This window comes from Fukomys damarensis, unplaced genomic scaffold, assembly GCF_012274545.1.
Source record: "Fukomys damarensis isolate Sample0158 unplaced genomic scaffold, DMR_v1.0_HiC HiC_scaffold_25, whole genome shotgun sequence".
Lineage (NCBI taxonomy): Eukaryota > Metazoa > Chordata > Mammalia > Rodentia > Bathyergidae > Fukomys > Fukomys damarensis.
In genome coordinates this window covers 7,297,003-7,321,479 of record NW_022900937.1, presented here as the reverse complement: position 1 = coordinate 7,321,479, position 24,477 = coordinate 7,297,003, and the positions used below count along the sequence as shown (strand labels likewise).

General features: G+C 47.8%; 1 protein-coding gene across 1 annotated transcript in view; it reads right to left on the bottom strand.

The window, feature by feature from the left end:
- Positions 1–716: 716 nt before the first annotated feature.
- The window catches only part of Manba (mannosidase beta), a 53,813-nt gene continuing 30,052 nt past the window's right edge, over positions 717–24,477 (bottom strand). The window contains exons 11-17 of the mRNA XM_010641586.1: positions 23,577–23,744; positions 18,439–18,657; positions 15,898–16,062; positions 6,464–6,608; positions 4,305–4,447; positions 3,332–3,589; positions 717–1,361 (exon numbers count right to left, since the gene is read on the bottom strand). Coding sequence (XP_010639888.1) covers positions 1,137–1,361; positions 3,332–3,589; positions 4,305–4,447; positions 6,464–6,608; positions 15,898–16,062; positions 18,439–18,657; positions 23,577–23,744 — 1,323 coding nt within the window. The 3' untranslated portion in view covers positions 717–1,136. The remainder of the gene's footprint in view (positions 1,362–3,331; positions 3,590–4,304; positions 4,448–6,463; positions 6,609–15,897; positions 16,063–18,438; positions 18,658–23,576; positions 23,745–24,477) is intronic.

The following is a 24,477-nucleotide window of genomic DNA, read 5'->3' as shown; positions in this document are numbered from 1 at the left end:
GCTAAGAAGGGAGCGACTCTTCTCCCCGCAAGGTCCAGCGTCGCAGGCACAGGAAGAAGGAGTGGGTGCTAAGTGGCCTGAACTTACTTTCCTTTTCACGCAGAACCGCATGCCTCTCAGTGGTAAGGCGACCCCTCACGTCCACTCACTGCTGTTCCACGCAGCCACTTCCACAGCAACCTTTCAAACTCTTGGCTAAGATCCCACCAAGGCTGCCCCATCATGCGGACGTGAACACCCAGCACAAGGTCGCGGCGTGATCCAACAAGTCACAGGTGAGATAGCAAGGTGTCACAGAGCTTTCATTTTCCCATAATTTCAAACTCACAGAAAAACTGCAAAAATGATACAGAAATTTCACGTAGCTTTACCATCATTAGGTACTTATTAATATTTTGCACCATTATCTTTCCTATCAATGTAATGTTGTAAATGCGATAATGAGTAGCAACAATTTTAGAGCAACTTACAGTTAATCGATATAAATAAGTGATCTGAACCCTTGACAAAGGGGAACATCGCTTTGGCGCCAGGGATGACAAGTCTACGTCTAATCCACGCCTCTGAGCTGGAAACTCATTGGATTTGGCCAAATCTGAAGCCCACACATGTGCCAATGTCAGGGCACCCCAAAATTCCCAGTGCCCACGGTGATTTCAGTGCCAGCTTACTTTTCAAAGGATCACTCTCAGGGTCTTCTGAAAACTAAGTTATTGTCACCAATGCAGTATTTTATTTAACTGAAAATGAATAAGAATCTTATCCCCAATCAATCCCCAAACAACCATCACGCCCTAAATAGTCTGAGAACAGGGATCAGCACGGCTGTCACCATGACATCTCTCCTTCTGACAACTGACGCTTCAGTAACCAGGCACCTCAGAGAGATCATTCGGCAAGACAGAAGGAGGGGCGGGGGAGGGTTGGGAGGAACCAGTGTTGTGTGTGACTCCCCCAAGGAGTGTGGCTCTCACGTCCTGCAACGTGTGCTAAAAAATAGAAATTAAAACCAGTACTTCTGGACGCTGACTGTGAAAGGCCTGCATCACCTCACAGCCTCCTGGGTGTAGATTCACAGACATTGCCACTGTCCCCTTCCTGTGACTCCCGGAAGGGCCCTGCATGAGGACGTCACCTCAGTAAATGTCTGTCAGGGAGGTCACGCGGAAGGACTGCTCCAGGTCACTCTTGCTGGTGGGCGCCCACGGGTGAAAGAGAACAGTCCGCGTCTTCTCGGTCATAAGGAAACCGTTGTCACTGAACCTCCCCGGGATGCTCCCGACGTCCAACCACACAAAGGGCGCCACCGCTGACGTCTCCAACTCAAAGGCAAATGTGTCACCTTGCTGCGAGATGGCGGCCTGGAACAGAAGATGAGTACCCAGAAGGCTGAGGCAGGAGCCGAGCCACCTGGAGGACAGCTCCTCCTCCTGCTGTGCTGGTCACACGCCCCACAGACACTCAGCTGTGCTTAGGAAATGACTTAGCTACGTGGGAAATAACCACACTGTAATTTCAAACCAAGGAAATGCGACACCCTGAATCATAAGGAGAACATTTCCCAAGGACCTTAAAGCTATCTTGCATCACTCTTCCCAGAGCAGGAAAAGACCACCCGGCATAAGGCGGTGGCTTAAGTGACCTGCTGAGGACATGTCTGGACCTGCTGCAGAGCACGGCCGCCAGCTGACCTCGAGGCTCTGAAACTCAAGCCGGACAGCAGCCTGCAGGCCGGGGGAGCACAGGACGGTGAGCCATTAGCACAGGGGGCGGGGCACACACGGGGTGAGCAAAGAGGACGGCAGGGCTCACATTTAAAGTGCTCATTACTGTAAAGGACACATGGCCACAAATCCGCCCAAAATCCTCCCCCTCAATCCAAACACACCCATCCCATCGTCCTCGCCACTTCCTGCAGCAGCTCTGGAGTCCTCTTTCCTGAGCGTCTTTAGGAGCTGTGATCAAAAATACAGTGGTTGCCGCTACCGAGTGCCGAAAGGCAGCTCGTAAAAACACGATGCTGAGTCCTCATCCACCTTAGTCACCGGGTCTGCACGGTGTGACTCCAGCTGTTCCTCAGTCCAAATGACCGTGAGAGGGAAAAAATTCAGGACACAGAGGCAGCCAGGACAGCACAGCTAAGACACTCACGAAACAAGACTTCAAGAACGGCTTCAGAAGGTGGCAGGAACAATGGGATCAGTATGTTTCAGGTAATGGGGTGGATTCTGAGGGGGATTCATGGCAACGCGTCGTTTACTGTGTAATTTTTTTAAATTTAAACATATACCATATTCTTTGATCATTCCTAACCCACGCTATGCTATATGGTCTTTCATTACTTTATGTGTGACATAAAGTACTTCAAAGGGCATTTCCTTTACTGTATCAGCTCAGCCCCAAAGCACTTATGGGATTATCATTCCAGGTCCTCACTTATAAAAAGAAAATCTAGGGCCTGGGATTTAGCTCAGTGATGCCGCCATCTGCCTCACAAGTGCAAGGTCCTGAGTTCGATCCCAGGTACCAGAAAAAAAAAAAAAAAAACCGGAAGAAAAAACAAAACAAAAAAAGCTATGTGAACATACATCATTTCCTTCTGATCTGTTTTACTAGTCGTTATTGATAACTTGGGCATCATTATGTGAATATTTCACTGTTAATTTGGAAAGAAGGTTTGTCTTCAACTGTTCTACCCTTTTCAAAAAAATACCACCAGGACACTTATATGACTTCTAAAAATCAATTTTAAAAAGCTTCCTCAATGAAATAAAAGTACAAAACAAATTCAAGATTTGTTAAAAACAGAAAATGAAACTTTCTAGAAGAGTATCGTCAGGCACAGTGTGGGGAGAGAGGGAAGGTTTCCAATGAGCCAAGCCCACGCCCTCCAGCAGATAAGTTTTATAGCAGCACGGCCCACAGGACCGCTTTTCTCTCGGCAGTTATAGAGCTCTGGGGATTAAGCCACAGGTCAGGCTGTGCAGTGATTACAGATGAGACTTACAAAACTGGTGTGTAGGACCCTGTGCTGCTGCTTGCTCCTGGCACAGCCTGAAGGCTAACACCACAGGGTTGTTGTGAAGGTCCAGGTGACACCGCGGAGCCCCTGGATCCTGGTGCAGACCCATGGGGTGCGGCTGGTGGAAGCTGGGCTGGAAACTGAACCCCCAAACACACTCTGCACTGCAAGTGAAAACCCTCCGGTCTCTGCATCCAGCGTGAGGGGCATCTCCCCCAGGCCGAGGTCACCCCAGAACTAAGGGCGAGGCGTGCCGTTAGGGTGCAGCCAAGGGCTCTGCAGGCCCAAGGCCACGAAACCCTGGCTCACCGTGATGCGCGCCTTGAGCAGCCCTTCGGCGTCCTTCAGCGACGACAGGAAGTGGTAGCTGACTGGGCTCACGAGCTCACTGCCAGCGGAGAGGTAGAAGGAGAGCACGCAGCCCCGCCGGGTGCAGTTCCCGCACCTGCTTAGCAGGTGGCCCACGGGCTCGCTGTAGAGGCGGGCGGTGGTCCCGGCCTTCAACACCAAGGACCCCATGGCCTGGACACACACGGGCTTCAGGGAGCGCCAGGAATGCACTGTTAGCTGCGGGAGGAAGCAGGAAGAAGGAGCCCTGAGGGCGGGGACAGTCACTGCGGTGGGGACAGCAAAGCTGGGTTTCAGTCCAGCCGCCCAGCCTCTCTTTCCTCACAGACAATGACCACACAGACATCACGGGCAGCGGGGGACACCGAAGACCTCCCACGTGAGGCAGGGCCCCACACACGGTTGGCCTCCAGGGTGGCCAGCGCCCCCAGGGCAGCCGTCCAACACAGGGGCTCCTGCTCTTTTCTATTCACTTAAACTTGTTTTAAATCCAAGTTTATTTTTCTCTCCGCCCCTGCCGGGTAGTTGTTCTGATTTCAACTTTAACACACCAAGTTTAACCAGTTCCTTTCGCAAACTCTGGACAGCTGCCTGCTTGTCCTGATTATAAATCACCTTACACCTGCATGCACTTTGCAGTCTTCATAATTCAGGTAATTCACTATTCTCAGACACCTCCAGGGCGACAGGCTGTGTCACCTCGCATCAGAACGCAGACTTCCCAAGTGGTCCTGCGGCGCCCGGCAGAACCATAACCCAACTGCTGTCCACACTGCGTCCTGACCCCAAGGACCACACCTTTTCCAGCACAGGCACTAAAGGTATTCTGATACAAAGTAATTTCTCCCCTATTAGTCCCCAAAGCCACAGAACCCAGGCACCAAGGCGCCCGCCTCCAGCCCTCCACGTCCGGCAGCAAGGCCCGGGGACTCACGGTGAGCGTCACGTTCCGGTCCTCGTGCAGGTCGGACACGCCGTGAATGTGAATCACGTCCTCACCCTCGAAGCCCACGGGCAACAGTGGGGCGAAGAAATGCCGGGCGAAGTAGTGCAGCATCTTCCACTTGCCACCGTACTCTGTGGGCAGCGAGGAGGTCAGGGAGGCCAGGGTCAGCGAGCAGAGTCCCTGTCCCCGCTGTCCCTGCGGCCGGCTGTGGGGCTGGCAGGAGTCTCCAGGGTGAGGGCGTTGAGGCTACACTCGGTCAGGGTCCTGGGCATCCTGGGCATCCTGTCCCGTCCCATCACCCTGGCCACAGCGGGCGAGGGGGCAAAGGAGGCAACAGAGGCTGCAGGGGGGATTTAAACCCATCAGGAGCAGGTTCTAAGCCCACACCCGGCTCTGACAGCGCCCTCCATGGTGACAGTGCTCTCCCCATGGACAAGGAGGCCAGCGCAGCCCTGCTGGGGGCGCCCACTGCAAAGGGTCCCAAGAGCCACTCGACACTCAGCGCCTCCTTTCCCTGGGCACAAAGCCCTCAGGGAACCAAAGCAGCTCCACAAATGGGGTTGGGAAGGTTGGACCGGAGGAAAACACACACCAGGGAATTAGTAGCTGTGCCACAATCAACCAGAACCTGCAGAGAACCTGGGGGTTCCGCGTCCTGGTGACGCGGCCAGTACAACAACCCCCAAAATAGGCGCTCCTCCCCTCTTCCACCTCAGCGTTTGCCCATTTCAGGATGAGGCCCTTCCCCAAAGCAGCGCACCCCTCATGCTCCAAGGTCCGACCAGGTTGAGGAAGCAGCTAATTCTTGCTGTGCCATCATCCCCTTCCTGAGCAACTCAGGCAAATGATCTGTGACACAGGCAAGGCTGCACACACCTGTGATCCCACCATTTGGGAGGCTGAGGCAGGAGGATCACCACAAGTTCGAGGCCAATCTGGCCTCTCCTGTTTCTTGACTCAACTCAGACTCTGAAGTCACAACCTTGGGCACCAACAGAGAGCAGGGCCAGTGTCCCAGGGCTTCTGAGCAGCCTCCCTCTGTCTACCTTTCCAGCACCCCAGTAGCTGTCCCGTCACTGCCTGCCCAATTCCTTCATGTTCCCTCCTCCTGTGGTGCTGGAAGAGCCTAGGCAGAACCCTGACCTGCAACCCGACTCCCAAGTTACCTGCATGACGCTAACCAGGTTTGGGATGGACCGTGGGACTTGCACCTCCGCGAGTCAGCCTGTTTACTGGGAGGCCTTCCCCCAACCGAAGCGACCGCTTTTATTACTATCTGAACTTCGCTTCGAATTACCTCCAGGGAAAGCCAAAGACTCATTGCTACGCCTTCATTTTTGCTAACTGTAGCTAAGTAGATGGGATCACTCAAACCGCAAGCTCCACGCCAGTCTCTCACCTGCTGCTAGTGAACCAGGAAGGTTGCCAGCTCAACCAGCCGAGGCTGGATCTCTGACTCTACTACATCCTGCACCTGAAATAAACAGGGCATAAGAAAGAAGACCCTGCAGAATAACGGAGTCAGAGAAGGAGCACTTTAGCAGCTAAGCGGGCCAATCCGCCCTGGGCAGCATTTTCCTACTCTATGCAATAACTGCAAGGCACACGGCTGGGATCTCTGGATGTGAACTGTCCCTTGCTGGCCCGCTGTGACTGCACACACAGTGCTCAGAGCCCCGTGTGGGGTCAGGGTGGGGAGTCTAGGGGTTGGCTTGGGAGCTGCCCTGAGGACTGGAGGGGCACTTTCACATGTGTCTGGGCAGGTCTCTCTGGCACTGTTCCCCGGTTCTGCTTCTCAGCTGCCGTGATGCAAGCATCTTTCCTCTGCCAGACCCTTCTGCCATGATGGTTATGACTTGGAGTCAGCTGACCACGGGCCGAATCCCCTAAAACTGTGGGTCAGACTAAAGCTCTCCTGGTTCTGGATGTCAGGTATTGTTTGGCTCTGATGACTAATACACGTCACAGCTAAGCGAGGAGACACTGCTGATGTGAGTGGGGGGTGTGGGTCACACATCCGGTTCCAACAGCCCCTGGGGCCCCAGCTCCGCCTCAGTTCACCTGGCCCTTCGAGCTCAGTGCGTTCTTGCTCCCTCTCCCTCAGATCTTGCTTCGCTCTCTGACACAGAGGGCACTGAAGCTCTTACCTAGAGAGGCCCAAGAAGGAGCCTGCCAGATGTCATTCAGCTGCCAATACAGCGCCCCCATGGTGTGACCCTCACCGGCCACTATCTCGCTGCGGCTACGGCGATAGAACTCGGTTTCCGTTTTGACGCACTGGGCCTGCATCACCTGAGTGGAAGAGACAGCCACACACACAGGCGTTACTGTGTGACTAGGCCATACAGATCTGGGGGAAGATCTGGGTGTTGTTTTTGGAGAAATGAACTAGGGAATTTCGTTAGCAACAGAAATATCATTACTACACTAGGTATGGAGCCTAAACTCAAAGGAGGAAAGGTTTTACTTTGGCTCACATTTCCTGTCCACTGTTGGCTGGCTGCAAGGCAGAAGGACCTGGGAGGAGGGTCTGGCGGAGGAGTGCTGCTCACCTCATGGCAGCCAGGAAGCAGAGAGAGAAGGGAGGAGTTAGAAGGGAGATGCACCCTCCTGGCCTCGCAGAGTGACTCTGAGAGACGGCTAACAGTGGGGCTGCAGAAGCGGGGCTGTCCATGCTCTGGGGTGCCCACATCCACCCTTCAGGGCCCTGGTGCCGGACACGGAGCTTTAGCATCTAACACCTGCTGGGGCCTGGTCTTCCCTTGGTCTGATTCTCTCATCTCTACCTTTTGGAATGGGATTGTTTACCCTCTGCCACTACACCTACAGCTTACCTGTTTAACACTGTTCAGACTTACGACTCCCTGCTCAGACTTAGGACCTGTCTTTTTTTCTGTACAGTTCCGTACATCTTGTTGATACAGCCTCAAGGTCTTTTTTGTGCAGTACATCTTGTTTATATAGTACTGTGATTTTTGCCAATTACACTACACTGTACAGGACTGTAGTTTTATGTCCTGTTATACATTACAGTACTACATGTAAGAGTTAAGCAAATAAAAGCAAAGTCATCAAGTTGGAGTCTCCTTTGACCCTTTGTTTGGAATATTCTCATGTCTTGCTTGTTGGACTTTTGGCTAAGATCAAGTGGAATGTTCTCATGTACATACTCTATACATTTCCTCATTTAGCAACCAATTCATTTAACGAACTCAGTGGTTAAATGAGGAGAGTCTGTATGTCAGCCGTTCTAGGACTTTTCAGAAGCTCACAAGCGGAGTCTGCCTCAAGGCTCAGAGGAGACTTGGACTTCTGAGCAAGGCAGGAACTGTTAAGACTTTGGGGTCCTGCTGATGGATTCAGTGGCTGTTACACTGTGAGACAGACAGGAACCCCTGGGGTCTGGATGTGTCCCCCAAAGATCCACTGGTGAAGGCTGGGCCCCAGCTTGGCGCTGCTGGAAGGTGGGCACCTTAAGCACGGGGGCCTGGTTCACAGGGGTGGTCTCTTCATCTCTCACACTTCCTGGGGGGCCCTACCAGGCTCTTGCCATACTGTGCCACTATGCGTAGAGCCAATGGATTCTGGACTGAAAGCTCTTAAAACTGTGAACCAAAATAACCCTCTTCTCTGGCAGCTGATCAGCTCAGGTTTGTTATGGTGACCAAAAGGTGCCATCGGACATGTTGCACAATGGTAATTCATTAGAAAACCTCTGGAGCTGCTGCACTCTCTCTTAAAATGTACCTGTGTTTACAAACCACACACGCTTTCCTAGGAAGGCGGCTTCACTACCACAAATACAGGCACTTAGTCACTTCCTAGGTTACTCAGCCCCACTGCAAGCAGGCACATCTTATTTTAGTTTTTAAAATATGCCCCTTGCAGCAGCTTGTTGATTCCACTCATGAAACCAGTCTCCTTGAAGGGACAGATGGGACGGTGAAGAGGCTGGGCCCCGAGGCCGGCTCTGCCGCTGTGCCGGAGGCGCTGGCTGTCTTCGCAAACCCACTCCCTGGCTCCCCAGTGACAAGACCGTCGCTGCACTGCCTGTTTCCGAGACAGACCCCCCCACCCCTGGAACTAAGCGCTTCCAATTTTTAGACATTTTGTTTCTCATCACGCTAATGAGGATCATCCAATAAAGCAGTTTTTCAAACTGAAATGTAAATCACTTAACACTACAATTTAATGCTTATGACCCATTGGTTTTTAGGGTACTCAGGTTGTAACAATATTTCCAGAATACTTTAATCACCCCCAAAACACACCCTACCAGGTAACAGTCTGCCCCTATTTGCCCCTCTCTCCAGACTGTGAAAACCACAATCCTACTTCCAGTCTGTGGATCTAGCTATTCTGGACATTGCTTGTAAATGGAACAGTTCGGTATGTGGCTTCTGTGTCTCGCTTCTTAACTAGCACATTTTCAGGATTCACTCACGCTGTTACAGTGCATCAGCACCGATTCCTTTCTCCTCCACCTTTTGTTCACCCACGCAGGTCGATGAACATCTGGGCTCTTTCTCCTTTCTGGCTACGCTGACAAATGGAGCTATGAACACCGTGCACACGTCTTGGTGTGAACACAGGGTTTGAATTTCTCACCTAGGAGTGGGCTGGCTGGGCATGGCAATGACACGCCTGATGTTCTTCTAAACACACCAGCACCTTTCCGCCTGGGTGCCAATACTTGCTTTCCTTTGAAAGAAAAATCGTAGACAATCCTAATGGACATGATTCTGATTTGCATTTTCCTAATGACCAATGAGGCTGAGCAACTTTTCCTGTGTGTCTTGGCCATTTTCTCTAAAGAAATACCCATCCTGCTAGGAGTAGCGACACACACCTGTGATCCCAGCACTCCGGACGTGAAGGCAGGAGAATCCCTGCAGGTGCAAGGCCAGCCTGAGACATAGTGAGTTCAAGGTCAGCCTGAACTACATAGTGAGATCTTATCTCCAAAAACAAACGAAGAAATATCTACTCGAAGCCTTTAGCACTTTTTAAATTATTGTTTAATTACTGAACAGTAAAAAGTCTTCATGTAGTCAGGTCAGTAGATCCCTATCAGATGCATATGATTTGTAATTTTTTTCTCCCATTGTGTGGACTTTTTTCTTCTTTCAGTACCAAGGATCAAACTCAGGACCTTGTGCTTACCAACAGGTGCAGCACAATTGAGCTGCATCCTCAGCCCTTGCTTTCTTGATAACGTTCTCTGGCATATGAAAGTTTTACGCTTTGATGAGGTACACGTTAGCTATTTTCCCTTTGATTGCTTATTCTTCGGGTGTCATATTTAAGAAACTGCTGCCTAATCAAAAGTCACAAAGACTCATATCTATATATTCATTTAATAATTGCACAGTTCTAACTCTTACTTTTAGATCTTAAGTGCGTTTGAGTTAATTCCATATGGTTTTGCTGTTCTAATGTCATCTGCTGAAAATACTATCTCTTTCTCCTTTTTGTTGACTTGTGAATGTAAATCATTTTAGCTGTTACAGAAAACAGTATGCAGGCTAATTAGAAAATTCAAAATAGAGCCCCACACGCTCTAGCAGTTCCTCTGCTGAGTCTGTAGCCAAAGGATCAGTATGTAGAGGAGACACCTGCAGTCCAAGCTACCACAGCACAGGTCACAACAGGCAGGACAGGGGACCACTCAAGCAACTGTCACAAAGGGATGTTCCTGGCCTTGGAAACGAAGGAAATCCGGTCATTTGTGACAACATGGATTAACCTGGAGGACGTTAAGTGAGACAGAAAAGCACAGAAAGAAAGACACGGTATGATCTCACTTACGTGAGCAATATACAGAACATAGAATGGTTACCAGGGTGAGGCAGGGGTCTGGAGAGGGTGCTGCAGCTCCGTTACACAGGAAGAGGAAATTACAGAGCTTTATCTACTGTGCAATGTGGTCCTGCTAAGAACAAGATGCTGTATGCCTGAAAACCGCTGAGAGAGTAGATCTGACATTGTCAACACAAAAAAAGGACTAGGCATGTGAGTAATACATATCTTAAATTGCTTGATTTGGGCTTTCCACAATGTGTTTATGTGTGCGTCATGTTCTATACCATTAAAATGCTATATAGAAGAAAGCTACTTATTTTTTCTTAAAAATCAACTGACTATAGATGTGTGTGTGTGTGTGTGTGTGTGTGCATGCATGTATGTGTGTGTATTTCCAGATCCCACTCTACTGACTCAGTTTAGGCCTGGCCTCAGATGAGGACCCCACGGTCTTGATCACTGTGGCTTTGCAATAGTTTTAAAGCTGGAGTAGGAGTTCTCCACCTTCACTCTTCTTTCACAGGATTGTTTCTGACAATTCGTGCATTTCCACAAGTAATCTAGGATCTACCTGTCCATTTCTCAAAGGAAGTCAATGGGAATTTTGGAAGATTGCACTGAATCCACAGCTCGACTTGGAGAGAATGCTGTCACCTCAACAATTAAGTCTCCCCCATGAATACAGAATGTCCTTCCATTTGTTTAATGCTCTCCAACATCTCTGGTAGTTTGCAGTTTGACAGTCCTGTACGTCTCTGGAGAACTATACCGAGTACAGAAGGTCCCTCAATGATCTATTGAGGGTTTTCCAACTTGATGGTGGTTCAGACATGACACTGTAGACCTGCATGTTGAATATTTTCAATAATCAGCTAACCACATAGTTATTTTTATTTTATAGTAATAATTATTATTATTTTGTTTGTTTGCTGAGACCGGGTCTCGTTATAGGGTTCAGGCTGGCTTTAGATATTATTGATCTGGCTTATAATTTGGCTACTGATTAAAAGTATGAGTCACTCCAAGGCCTACCTGTGACTTGCTAAATGAGCCTTTGGCTGGGGTACACAGACTTCCCTATGCCGACAGTCACACTGGAGGTCTCAGTGATCGATGAGACTGTGACGTCTCTAATAACAAGGCAACACTGCAGCTGAGGAACCGTGACTCTGTGCAGCCATTCTGCAAGATCAAACATTAGCTAAAGATAACACAGGTGGCTCCTTAGCTATGACCTGCAAGACAGCACAGGCGCCTTGTTAACTGTGACCTGTCCTTCACAAGAATACAGTTGCGCATTGGTGCCTTAGTTCTGCAATTCCCTATACCTGCCTCTACCCCGTCGCTAGGTTGTATAATTATAAATACTGACTAATCCTGGTCTTGGCCAGGAGAAAGCTAAGATCCGAGTCCCAGCCCTCCAAGTAATAAACTACCATTCTTTATTTTTTTATTCTTGTCTGTTATTCTTTCATCCTCTGCTGCGCCCACAGTCAGGTGACCGGGCATCCCCTGGTAACTAACTGTTGGGTTTCTTTACCTGTTGAGACAGTCTGAGGTTATTCTTCCTGTGTTCTCCTAATCTGGTGTGTGGTATTGGCTGACTTTCACATGCTGAACCAGTACTGCAATCCTGGAGTAAACACCACTTGATCGTAGCGTGCTTTACTTCAGCATGGGTGGGTTTTGTCTAGGATTTTCCCCCCTCTATTTTCATAAGGAATATTGACCTGTAGGCTTCTTTTCTTGACATATCTTTATCTGGCTTTGATATCAAAGTAATACTGGCATCACAAAATGAGACAGGAAGTATTGATCCCTCTCCTTTTGTTTTCTGAAAAGTTAGTAAAGAATTGGTCTCGATTCTTTACGTATTCTTAGAATTCACCAGCAAAGCCATCTGGCCCTGATTTTTTCTTTGTAGGGCAAGTTTTTTGATTACTAAGTCCTATTAGTTGTTATAGGTCTATTCAGATGCTGCGTTTCTTAATTTTTGTAGGTTATCTCTCTAGCAATCCCGCTCCACTTCACCTAGTTACGTGATTTGCTGCCACGTAACTGTATAGGACAGTGGTATCTCAATTCACAGACTTGATTCTTACCCTGATTCTGATCACAAACCAAGATGGACAAGAATTGAATCAAATTCAGTGGTTAGGTTCAACATTGACCTTGTGAGGAAAATTTTTTCTCATCCAGTTTGGGTTGTGGCCAGAATTGTAGAGAAGATGGAGTTTGCGAACCGAGGTACCACTGTATTTCCTTACTGTGCTTTTATTTCTAAGGTGAGTAGCACTTTTCCCTCTCTCACTCCTGGTTCAGTCATCTGTATCTTTGCCCTTCTTCTTTGGCCAGTGTAGCTAAAAATGTTTGTTGATTTGTTGATCTTTTCAAAACAACTAATTCATGGCTTCAGATTTTGTTTAGTGTTCCATAATTACAGAGGAAGTGAGCAAAGTTAAACTGGCCCAGCACTCCGGGAGGCCGAGGCAGGTGGGTTCACAAGTTAGAGAGCAGCCTGGGTAACTCAGCAACTTAGTCCCATCTCAAAATAAAACATTCAAAAAGGGCAAGCTACAAAGCTCAGTGCAGAAGTCCTGGGTTCAATCCCCAGAGAAGGAAGGGATGGCTGGGTGGAGGAATGGAGAGGCACAGAGATGAAGGGAGGGTCCAAAACAATTCATGGCTAGTACCAGGCATTTAGCAGACATCCAACCAAAGCAGGAAAACATGGAAAGAAGCTCTCCTCCAGCTTTCTCAGGCAAGACTTTGCCAATGGTCACACCACCAGGTTCATCATCAGGAAGCCAAGCACCCTGCTCTTTAGGGCTGTGAGAGAAGATGAGGAAAGGGCAAGGTGTGAGGGGTCAGGGAGTTGGACAGGACAGGCTTCACTCCCACACAGACTCAAGATGAAGGCTCTACTGCCACAGCCACAGGAAAGCAACATGCTTTGCCCTAGCACTTCCTGTCTGCCCTCAGTCAGTCAAGGAAATCCGGAACTAAACACAAAACCAGAAAGCCATAACCCTGAGCTCTTGCACTGCAGACCCCACCTGGTGGGATTCGCACCGGGGCAGAAGTGGGAAATGGCCAGGACAAGCCAGCCAGAGCAACACTGAGGGGGGCAGCTTGGGCCACATCTCTGACAAAACCTGTCATCAGCAAACCAGCAACAGAGAATGTCTGTGACACTCCTGCACCCCGCCGTGAAGCTGGCAGGCTAAGAAGCTCAGAAAAGAACAATTATTTCTGTCAGGTCCTTGAGGAAAGCAAATAAAGCAACAGTGATAAAGCGAACAGCTGGAAGGAAGGAGAACAACAGGAAAAATAACAGCTGAAAAGCCATCTCCCTCCCTCCCACACACACATGACCAAGGACCGACCTATTTTATAAATCACATCAGTTTCACTGGCTGAGAAAAGCTTAAAAGAAGAACTGTAACGTTCAGAAAGGGGCAGATAGCACCCTCGCCTTTAACTCTGCTCCTGCTAACTTCTTGAACTACATGTCACTCTGGCAAAACTCCTCTTGTGATTTATATCTGGATGTTCCCACAGAGTCTTCATGGAGGTGAAAAAATTAAAATGTGATCATGTTTAACAAAGACTTCTGATCTTCAGATCAATGGATAGAAGTAGGATCCAGCTCTCACCATCTCTCTAAGAACTTGAAACAAGAATGCCAAAAACACGGGGTACCTGAGCGATGACATGCATGTAAGCTTGAGTGTGTGTAGTCACAGAAAAGAGGCAAATAAAACAAGTAAAATGGAAACATTAAGAAAATATCTAAAATTCAGGTCAGCAGTTTAAACTTAAAAAGTGAAGCCTAATTTTGCCACATCACTTAGCAATGCCACTCATAAATTTCCTAGCCCCTGAAAGGGAGAACATTGTCCACATAAAGACTCACGTGAGTATGAACATCAGTATCGTTCGCAATGATAGGAGGTGGGAACCATCTGCATGCACATCAGCTGATCAGAGACCACGTCCCAGAACAGGGGACAACACAGATCCACCTGGGACTGTCTGCTGGTGACACACACCAGGCCCTGACCCCACACACTGCAGACTCCAGCTACCTGGAAGGGGGTGACTCAGTGGGCACAAGGCACCTTTTTGGGGGTAGCAGAAATATTCTAAAAGGAGAACATGGGATAATCTAAACTAAAAACCATGTAATGGTACACTGGAAATGAGTGCATTTTATGTATGTCAACTATAGCTCTACAGAACTGTTTAAAAATATATCTGAGCCAGTTGTGGTGTCACACTCCTGTAATCTCAGCACTCAGGAAGCTGAGGCAGGAAAAGTTTGAGTTTGAGTCCAGCCTGAACTACACGGTGAGGACCTGTGTTAAAAAAACCAAACCAAGCGTGGTAAGGTGCATATTGTAATGTGCAGAATCTTGTGATATGTACAGGCCTGCATAGCTACCCACAGATCAGGGCATAAACAGAAAGCTCTGTGTCCCCTTGCTAAGCAGTGCTCACCACTGGTGGTTAAAACTAGTTTGCTTTCTATCATCTGGACTAGTCTGCTCTATACCTGAATTCCAATATGAAAGACATCGGAACCTATCCACCTTTTAATGTTTATCCACCTTTTAATGTCTTGCTTGTTTCAATGGGACTCATCCAGGTTGATGATGCCATGAGTGTAAGGTGAGCAGGGAGAGCTTTAGCTGATATTTCCATGCTTAAGAATAAAAGTGAGCACACTTTCACAGATTTAGTGACCACTTGGGCATCTTTTTGGTGAAGTGCCTGTTCAAGGTTGCTGCCCATTTTCATAGGTTTTCTGACTTACCTGTCTGTTTTCTAGAACTTCTTCTCTCTGCCTATCTTTTATCAGACAGATGAGCTGCAGCCAGGCTGTAGCTCAGTAGTAGCAGAGCACTCAGTTAGCAAACACAGGCTCTGCATTCAGTCCCCAGCTCTGCATGTATAAAATAAAATAGATACATGAATTGTGACTATTGGTCCCCAATCTGTGGCTTGCCTTTTCTCTTTCTTGGTGGTGTTTTTAATCTACAGAAGCCCATAATTTTAGCATAGCACAATTTATCCATATTTTCCTTCACGGCCAGTGCTTTGCCTGTCTGAAGAACTCTTTTCTATCCTAAAGCCATAAAGGTGTGTTCCTGTGCTTTCTCCTAGAAGCTTCATTGTAGTACCTTTCGTACTGGAGTTTTATATATTTTATTTTATTTATTTTGGGTGCCGGGGACGAAACCCAGGGCCTTGGGATGCTAAGCATGTGCTCTCCCAGTGCCCACATGTAAATCTTTGATTAGTAATCAAATTCATTTTTATACATGGAGACGAGATTCATTTACTGTCCCATAGAAGTATCCATTTGACACAGCACTGTTCATTGATAAAACTGTCCTTCCCCCCGCCAATCACAGAGGCAAATGGCAGTAAATCAGGTGACCAGATCATGAACAAGTCCATCTCTGCACCCTCCTGGGTCCCGTTGTCATGTTTTACCCTTGAGAAATAACCTTGTCTTAATGACTGAATCTTTATAATAATCTTGAACCAGGGAACATTTTCTTGCACAATTTAAAATTTCATAAGCTGTTCCTACAAAAGAAACAAATACCAAAAATGAACCATCTCAAATCTCACACGTTGGCATGTTATAGTGAAGAAAACAAAGCCCTTAAAATCAGTAGAATCAAAAGCTACTTTGCACCACACAAGCCTTCAAAATCCTTGTGACCTCTTGTGGCCACCGCATGAAACTTACCCAGGGGAGGGGACCCACCTGCGTCAGGTAGAGTGTGTCTCTGAAGGTGCGCACAGGGTCTGGGCCTTGGGGGAGCCTGAAATGCAGTGCAGCCTGGCGAAGCATCTCCTCGTTTCCATCCGCGTGGTGCTGTCGATGACGGGTGAACGTGCTGTTGTAAGACCAGTCTTCCTTCCCTGAGACCTTTCAGAAAGTAAAGGTCAAGAGTCACAACTGGGAAGCCGGCAGTGAAACTACTTTTCTAGAAGCTCCTGACAAGCCCAGAAAGTACTCTACACGCTGGGGAAGAGGCTAAGGTTTGTTGTGTGACTATGACTTCATAGATGTTTTTGCCGTCATACTTGTTACTAGTCAAAGCCTGACTGTGCAAAGTGGAATCAGGAGAGCGGATCTGGTACCTTTGCACTCCTGTGTTCATACCTACGAAGTCACACCTTGTTTATTCTCTCAAAACCTTTGCCATATCAAAATGCATTCATTACGTGCATCTTACAATGCCCTCTCATCTATTTAGTATTATTTTATGTTTTTAGTTTGTCAAAACTGTCACAGTTCTGAAATAGGAATAAAATACTACTATGGCAACAGTAGATGTTTCAGTTTTCTTATATTACTTGTTTCTCAGTGATTGCTAAATAAGACTGATAAACGCATGTACTCTTGATGTAGGAGAGGATATGAACTAAATAATGGCACTGATCTTTTTTGTTTTTAAGCCAGGCACTGGTACACAGAATCAGAACAACTGGCCATCCACAGGCATAGCAGTGAATCCAGACGCACATTATACCACACGGAGAAAAGTACAATGGTCACACAGCCCAGAGCTAATTCTAAACAGTCCTCCAAGACAGCACAGGAGTGAACATTTGTTATCTGGATTGGGCAAGGATTTCTTAGAGTCAACACCAAAAGCTCGAGGCTGGCAGGTAGAACTTTGTCACAATAAACATGTTTATGTTTTTAAGACACTGTCAAACTGATAAAATGAAAACACGTGGATCAGGAGACAATATTTGCATAGCACACATCTAATTTTTAAAATTCTAGAATAAATTTTTTAAACCCTTATAACTCAATATTAAAATAACAATAAAATGACTCAAACAGTGGGCAAATGATGTAAGCACACATTTCTTAAAGGAAGACAAATGACCAATAACACTGGAAAGGTGCTCAACACCCTCAGCCATCAAGGAAATGCAAATTTTCTACAAATGGGTGTTTCTAGGAAGTGTTTTTAAAACGGGAAATTACTAGCATGGGCTGTGGGACCCCTGGAATGAATGGGTGCCATCGCTATGGAAACAGCGTGTTCGCTCTTCACGCTCAACGTACAATTAGCACGCGACACAGCAACTTCAAATCATGGGTAAGACCTGTGCAACAGAAAACACACTCACACAAACAGTGCACACACACGCGTTCACACTGTACACGCACAAATGTCTGCTCCCAGATACACAGCGCACAAAATGTAGAAAACACACACAACAGAATACCACTCCACAGTCAGGAGGGACGACACACGGACGCACAGCACGACACGGATGAGCCCTGAACACAACAATGCAAAGTCAAAAAGCCGTGCCCAGGACACACGTTGTGTGGCTCTCATCACATGGACCATGGAACAGTTAAGTCTACAGACATCAACAGTGGATCTGCGGAACCAGGGCCGGGGTAGGAGGACAGGGCAGAGGGGAGCAGCTGCTACTGGCTCAGGGAATCTCTGGAGAGAAAGAAACCTACAGTTAGACCGTGCGATGGCGGCACAACTTGGGAATGTACCGCAGACCGCTGACGGAGTCGCACAAGTGTAGGTGTAAACTTTACAGTAAGTGAATTAGAGTTCAAAAAAGCTAGTTTTAAAGGAACATATACAACTCTGAACTGAACCGTCAGGGATGGAGTGGGAATCCACACAGAGCAATATGAAGAAAAAAAAGAGAAAGAGAAATGGGAGGAAACGGGAGAGGAGAGAGAGGGTTATCACGTCCACCTCTCACCTAATGAAACGCTCAGTCTCGAACATCTACCCATGCCGAAGCAGTTGTAGGAGACACAGAAAGTAGCAAGTAAGAGTTATTCTTATGTGCAACTAATTCAGACTTAAGCAACCACGAGCTCCCATTTAACTTGTAAATGTCCCTAAAGGAACGCAACTAAAAGCAATACAGAAAAGTTACAGTCCTCCAGATGACAATCACAAGAGCTTAGGGCCCCAAAGGTTTAAAAAAAAAATTATTTTCTTCTGTCTTCTTCCTAAAATTTCAGTTAAATAAGAAGAGGAAGGTAGACAGGGTGGTGCACACCTACAGTCCCAGCACTCTGGGAGGCTGAGGCAGGAGATCACAAGTTCAGGCCCAGCCTGCACAATTCAGCAAGACTCTGTCTCAAATAAAAAAGGGCTGAGAGTGCGGGTCAGTGAGAAGACCCTGGGTTCCATCTCCAGTAACCCCCAAAAAGGTGGATTTCATTTGGCTTTCTGAACCATCATGCAGAAGCAAAGTATACCCATAGTCAAATCACTGGAAAATCAAATGAACAAAGGTTTACCTTTTCTAACGTACTGAAGGAAGGCCAGGACTGATACCCATATTCAGATACAAATCGGGCTTTCGGAAAAACAGTCCAGTCCCAGCAATCGCTGTTATAGTTGTAAAAATGCACATCACCATAATGGTTGCTGTTAGGGTCCTTGGCCACCCAGCCCTCTGCGATGGTTTCAGCCCCGTTTGAAGGACTGGACGCCACAAAAGGACGGCTCTTGTCTCCCTGAGGACAGAAATAAAGTGATTTTAAGGGTAATATTTTCATTCAACAAAGCACAGGTCATTCACTTCTTTAAAGACGCTACTGCCAGGGATTTAGCTTAGTGGTGCTGCAGCCTGCCTCGCGAGGGCAAGGACTCAAGTTCGATCCCTGGTACCAAAAAAAAAAAATGCTGCAAGTCCCAGAAACGCCACAAGACTCACCCACACCCTTCTCAGCAGCACCTGTTTCTGCCCACCGGGCGGCGCCATCCATTCAGTGAAGCTTCCCTCCCCTCTTCCACCACAGGGCGGGTACATGGGGGATCCACAAACACCGTGAGTGTTCAGTATTAAAAACTTATCACCATAAAAACACACCGATGTGACAGCATGTTCGTAGGAACCATGGATACGTGTGTTCAAAGTGAGGAGGGTCTTTCACACTTTGAGGGAAGTGATGGCCCTGTCTTTGACTGTGACACAGCTGTTACATTTACACTTGTTCCCCGTACATTCTGATCAACCCACAGTCCAGTTTGGGCCTCGTCTTCACCATCACTGATATCCGGGGCTGGATGATGAGTCTGGGGTCACGCACCATGCCCAGCAGTCTCTGCTCTCCACTGACCCGGTGCCAGCGTCCCCACCACAAAGCTGTCCTGTGATGTCGTCAAGAGCTCCCTGGAGCCAGTCACCTCTGCCCTGGGAGACCAGGTTAAGGATAGACACTGAGGGGCCCGAGGCACCTGAGTTTAAATCCCTCGTGACTTGGGGCTGAGCCACACCTCAGTGACTCCTCTGTGAAATGGGGTCAAGGACAGCACGCTGTGCCTGCTGGGACTGGAAGCCCTGAACAACTCCAACAAGGAAGGGCTGGCCGGGGGTCCTGCTTCTGGGACACAGGGAGGTGCCGGGCCCTGTGTGGTCATGTGCCCCACGACGTGTACCCTTTCCCCATCCCTCAGAGGACAGCGCCTGACCGTGTGGCCATCTGTGGAGGGGAATCCATGGAGAGGACTCCGTGGACAGCATCCGTGGAGAGGAAAGAGTATGTGTGAGAGGAGCCACTGATTGCCGTGAGGAAGCTGTAAGGACCTCACGCGGTACCTGGTGCTCAGGCAGAGCTCGGGACGCTACCGTCATCTCAGCAGATGAGCGCACTCCCTGTATCACAGAGATCTCCCCTTGGCAAGTGTCTGTCTGGTGTCCCCTAGTCCAGGGCATGTGAGAGGGAGAGGCCCCGCGGCTCTTCCGGGCTCCTGCATCCAGTAACTGTGACGGATGCAGTCCTGGGTCCTGGAGGGTCACTGGTCCAAGAGTGTCCTGCACCCAGTGCAGCTGACCCAAGCTACCCCGATGAGTTTGCAGAGCACAGCACAGCTCCAGGTGCCAGGCAGGCCGCAGCTGCCATGCGTTCATACATCACTTGAGTGCTTTTCACACACCCACCAACTTCCACTCAGGAAGCCACCGCAAGTCACAGTGGCTCCACATGTCCACCCACACTGTCCAGCCACAGGCAATGCCAGCCTTTCCAAGTGGGGTCCTTGTGTAGGACCCCCAAATGCACTACTGTGCCAGTGTTTGCCTGTGTTGGGCCCTGGGGCCCAAGCAGGAACAGCCTCACCTCACCCCTCACCGCATCACCCTGAGCAGTGCCAGCTCTACGTGCAAACACAGTTTCCATCCCCACATTTCCGCTTCCGGGTTACTGGGTGCCACCACCTGTGCCCTCCATGACCTTGTGCTTAATCTCCCTAGTCCTTGCGTCTTCATCTGTGAAACAGAGATTACACGGTATTCCCTCCGTGCCAGGGTAATCCTAAAGTTAAACAAATTATATAAAGCATCCATATAATTAATATATTTACATATAATTAATATATACATATAATTAATATATTTCAGTTCACAAACTTAATTCATTCCATGATTCCAGAAAAGATGGCCACATAGGAAAGATGCCTGTAGTCACATTTGTCACTTATCCAGAGTTCACAAACAAAAACAAAATTTTGCCAAACACTTCTGTTTGCAAAGCAAATTGCTCACAAACAAATGCATTCATAAACCAAGGTGTCACTGGATATCTAATGTTAATTAATACAATGATTGTAATTAATGTAGTAGTTCCTGGCATATCATTTATTCCCAATAACATAGTCTCAGCTATAATAGATTTCCTTGTCCAGAATCTCACACCCTCCTAATCCTTCACTAGTAAAGGTATCTTCCAGAAAACACAGGTCACATAAAGTACCTCCTCTCCCCCAGAATGTCTGCCCTCTGGCCACTCTACTGGACGAGGCCCAGCCCCACAACACGGGTCAGAGTCCTTCCGTGACCTGCTCCCAAGCAGCCCTTCTGCCTGTGACTCTCCCCACACACATCATGAGTCTTTCTCAACCTGCTCCTCACAGAAAATGACCCTGCTGGCACCTTCTACCTGTACCCAAAAATACCCACGGGACCACACTGTGCCTCAACTTTCTGTGCCACCAACTAAGACTTGGATGAGCGTCTACCTTTCGCTCGACAACCTTCTCAAACTCTTCCAGGTAAAATTAGTGGTTGTTCCCGATAGTTCTTGGCATTCGAGAACCGGCTTTCCTACAGCACGTCTTTCACCCTGGTCATTTTTCTCCAAGCTTTCTCTGACAGCAGACTGAGCGTCACAAGAATAAGAGGACCCTTGCAGCACAGGAATGAGGCTTCACACCTGGCAACAGGGACTTGATGGACCGAGTTGGTCAAATTTAAAATATTACAGGACAGTGAGATGATAACTCAAGAATTCCCGAATCTTTAAAATATAGGGCCGCTGAAGCAAAACTGGAGATCAATTCATCAGCCTTCATGTATCAAGCTTGATCCGTTTCCTTCGTTCCTCCAGACTTCTGAACAATTTGGTAAACTGAGCCACTCAGGAAAATTACTAACAAATCCCTACCTGAAAACATCTACCCTCGACAACGCGTTAGCGTGTGCTTCAATTCATGAATCACTTTCAGTTGAGGCCTGATTCTCTGCCTTCTGTCTCACAGATGACTTCTTTCTAGGTTACAGTCTTAGGTGTTTGTTCCAGCCAAGAGAACCAAGAGAAGATCTGAGGAAATGACCTCAAAGGAAAGGCCTCATTCCAGGGACTGCAACATGGATCCGTGTGCCATTCCCCTTAAATGCCTTTCGCTCTGACAGAGACAACCAGAGATGACTATGGAGCCTTGAACGCTGTCTGTCTTCGAAGAAACCTGCAAAGATCAATCATGACTCACAGTTCACTTAAGATACACTGGTCCTTGCGAAAAAGAGACGGTATTTCCACTTGAGAGATGGAGGACTGGCACACAGAAGCTTAATTTCTTTTCTTTATAATCCTGGGGGATTGAACCCAGGGCCTTGCACACGCTGGGCAAGTGCCCCACTACTGATGGAATTTGAGTAAGTTCAAGAATGTAGCATTAAAATTATAGATTCAAAAGTGTCAGTATCTGAAGACTTGTCAACTGAAACCAGTAGGAATGATGGCTCAAGTTAGCATTCATGGAAGACTACGACAGGCCAGAGTCTCTGCGTCCTGGGCCTGCTGTCCCGTGTCCACTCAGCCACCGAAGAACCCCGAGGGCTCCATCCCTCTTTCTAGCTGAATTTTACAGATGGAAGAATGGAGATTAAGCACCCTGCCCAAGACTATACAGACAGTAAGTGGCCCGGCCAGAAATTTTAGTCATGAGACTTAATCACTGTTCTATGCAATTAAAATCCTCATGTATCAACACCATCAGATATGAAAAACAAAATACCAACACTATGAGCAAAAAGATTACACAATAATGGTCTAAACTATCAGTTAAAGCTGACACCATCCCATTTTGAGAACAGAGACTCTTGGTGTCACATAACGTATATCAGATAAACTATACATTGGAACCTATGTTTATCATGAATTCTCACTTCCATTTTTTTTTTCTGCCATTTCTTATAAACAGAATAATGCCATCAACTGGGCATATTTAGGTGCTAATATCACATATTATTTTTAAAAATATATCCCTTTTCAAATTGTTTCACGATATACTCAAATATACCAAACACCTAATTGACACAAAACTGTAATGACAGATTATTAAATCACATGTTAAACATTAAAGACCCCTGCCCCCCCATACCGGGGGGTCGAACTCAGGACCTTATACTCTCAAGGCAGGCACAGTGCCACTGGGCTAAATCCCCAGCCCAAACATTAAAGTTTTAAAAATTCTCTTGAAGTTATTACTTGAAAAATGCTGCTTCCCCTCCTCCACAAAAATAGCCAGTGTACATGAATGCATGCTTATATAATGCATCTATCAAATAGAGGGGTACACGGGGAACCCACAGAAGAAGGGCCTTATAGGCCTGGAAGCCAGCTCTCCCTCTCCCCTGGCCCCTCAGGTCACATGACACAGACACCAGTCCTCACTAGCATTCCTGGCACAGGATTACAGGCAGCAAGTCAGTAAACCACTGAACCTGGAGATCCTAACTTTCGGGGGCCTTGGATAGATCCCCACAAACCAGATGTGTGTGGAGAGCTCCCGGGCAACGTGATCATCACAGAGGTCCATGGGGTCCCTCCAGCTGCCTCAGCGGGACCTGGACACGCCCAGGTTCAGCTGATTCTGCTGAGGAGTGCACCATACCCCACCCACATCCAAACTCATCCATGTGAAAAACACATTCCCTAAATTCTACTGCATTAAAAACCACGGTTTACGTGGCCGGGCATGGTGGTGGTGCACGCCTGTAATCCCAGCACTCGGGAGGCTGAGGCAGGAGGATCACTGTGAGTTCGAGACCAGCCTGAGCTACATAGTGAGTTTCAGGTCAGTCTCAACTACATAGTGAGACCCTGTCTCAAAAAACAAAAACACCAACAACAACAACAAAACCACTGCTTACTTCCAAAATGACCTCCCTGATGTTGGCCACATAGAGCCTCACGTAGTCCTTGACGCAGGTGTCCAGGTCGCTGGGAGGGACTTGGAACCAGTTCACAGCCAGCAGTCCCTCGTTCTCGTTATTGCCGCTCCACAGGATGACAGACGGGTGGGGCTTCAGCCTCCGGACCTGGAATTCAGGCAAACACAGAAACCTCCACACTCAGAGCACAATCAGCTATAAAATTTGGGCCCCTGCATTTCAGCACACACAAAAACACTCATCAGAAATGGGTTAGTGGGGCTGGGGATTTGGCTCAGTGTTTCTGCCACCTGCCTCACAAGTGTAAGGACCCGAGTTAGATCCCGAGGAGAGGAGAGGAGAGGAGAGGGCTAGTGGTGTTAGCTGTGGAACACCTTTAAGAATTCTCTGAGACGTTGGGCATGGTGGAGCATTCCTGTTATCCCAGCACTCGGGAGGCTGAGGCAGAAGGATCACCATGAGTTCAAAGCCAGCCTAGGCTACATAGTGAGCTCAGGGCCAGTCTGAACTATAAAGTAAGACACTGTCTCAAAAAGAAAAAGAAAATTAATTTGGCTGCCAATTTAGCTCAGTGGTGCCAATGCCTACGTCTCAAGCTCAAGGCCCTGAGTTCAATCCACGGTACCAAAAAAAAAATGAATTCTCTGAGATTCTTTTTTTCAAGAATTAAAGCCGGACATGGTGGCACATGCTTGTGATCCGTGCTTGGGAGGCTGAGGCAGGAGGGTCGCTGTGAGTTCAAGACCAGCCTGGGCTACATAGTGAGTTCCAGGTCAGTCTCAACTACGTAGTGAGAACCTGTCTCAAAAACCAAAAAATAAAAAAACAAACAAAAAAAGACTTAATATACACTAATAAGATGGGTTCCTTTGCTGTGCTG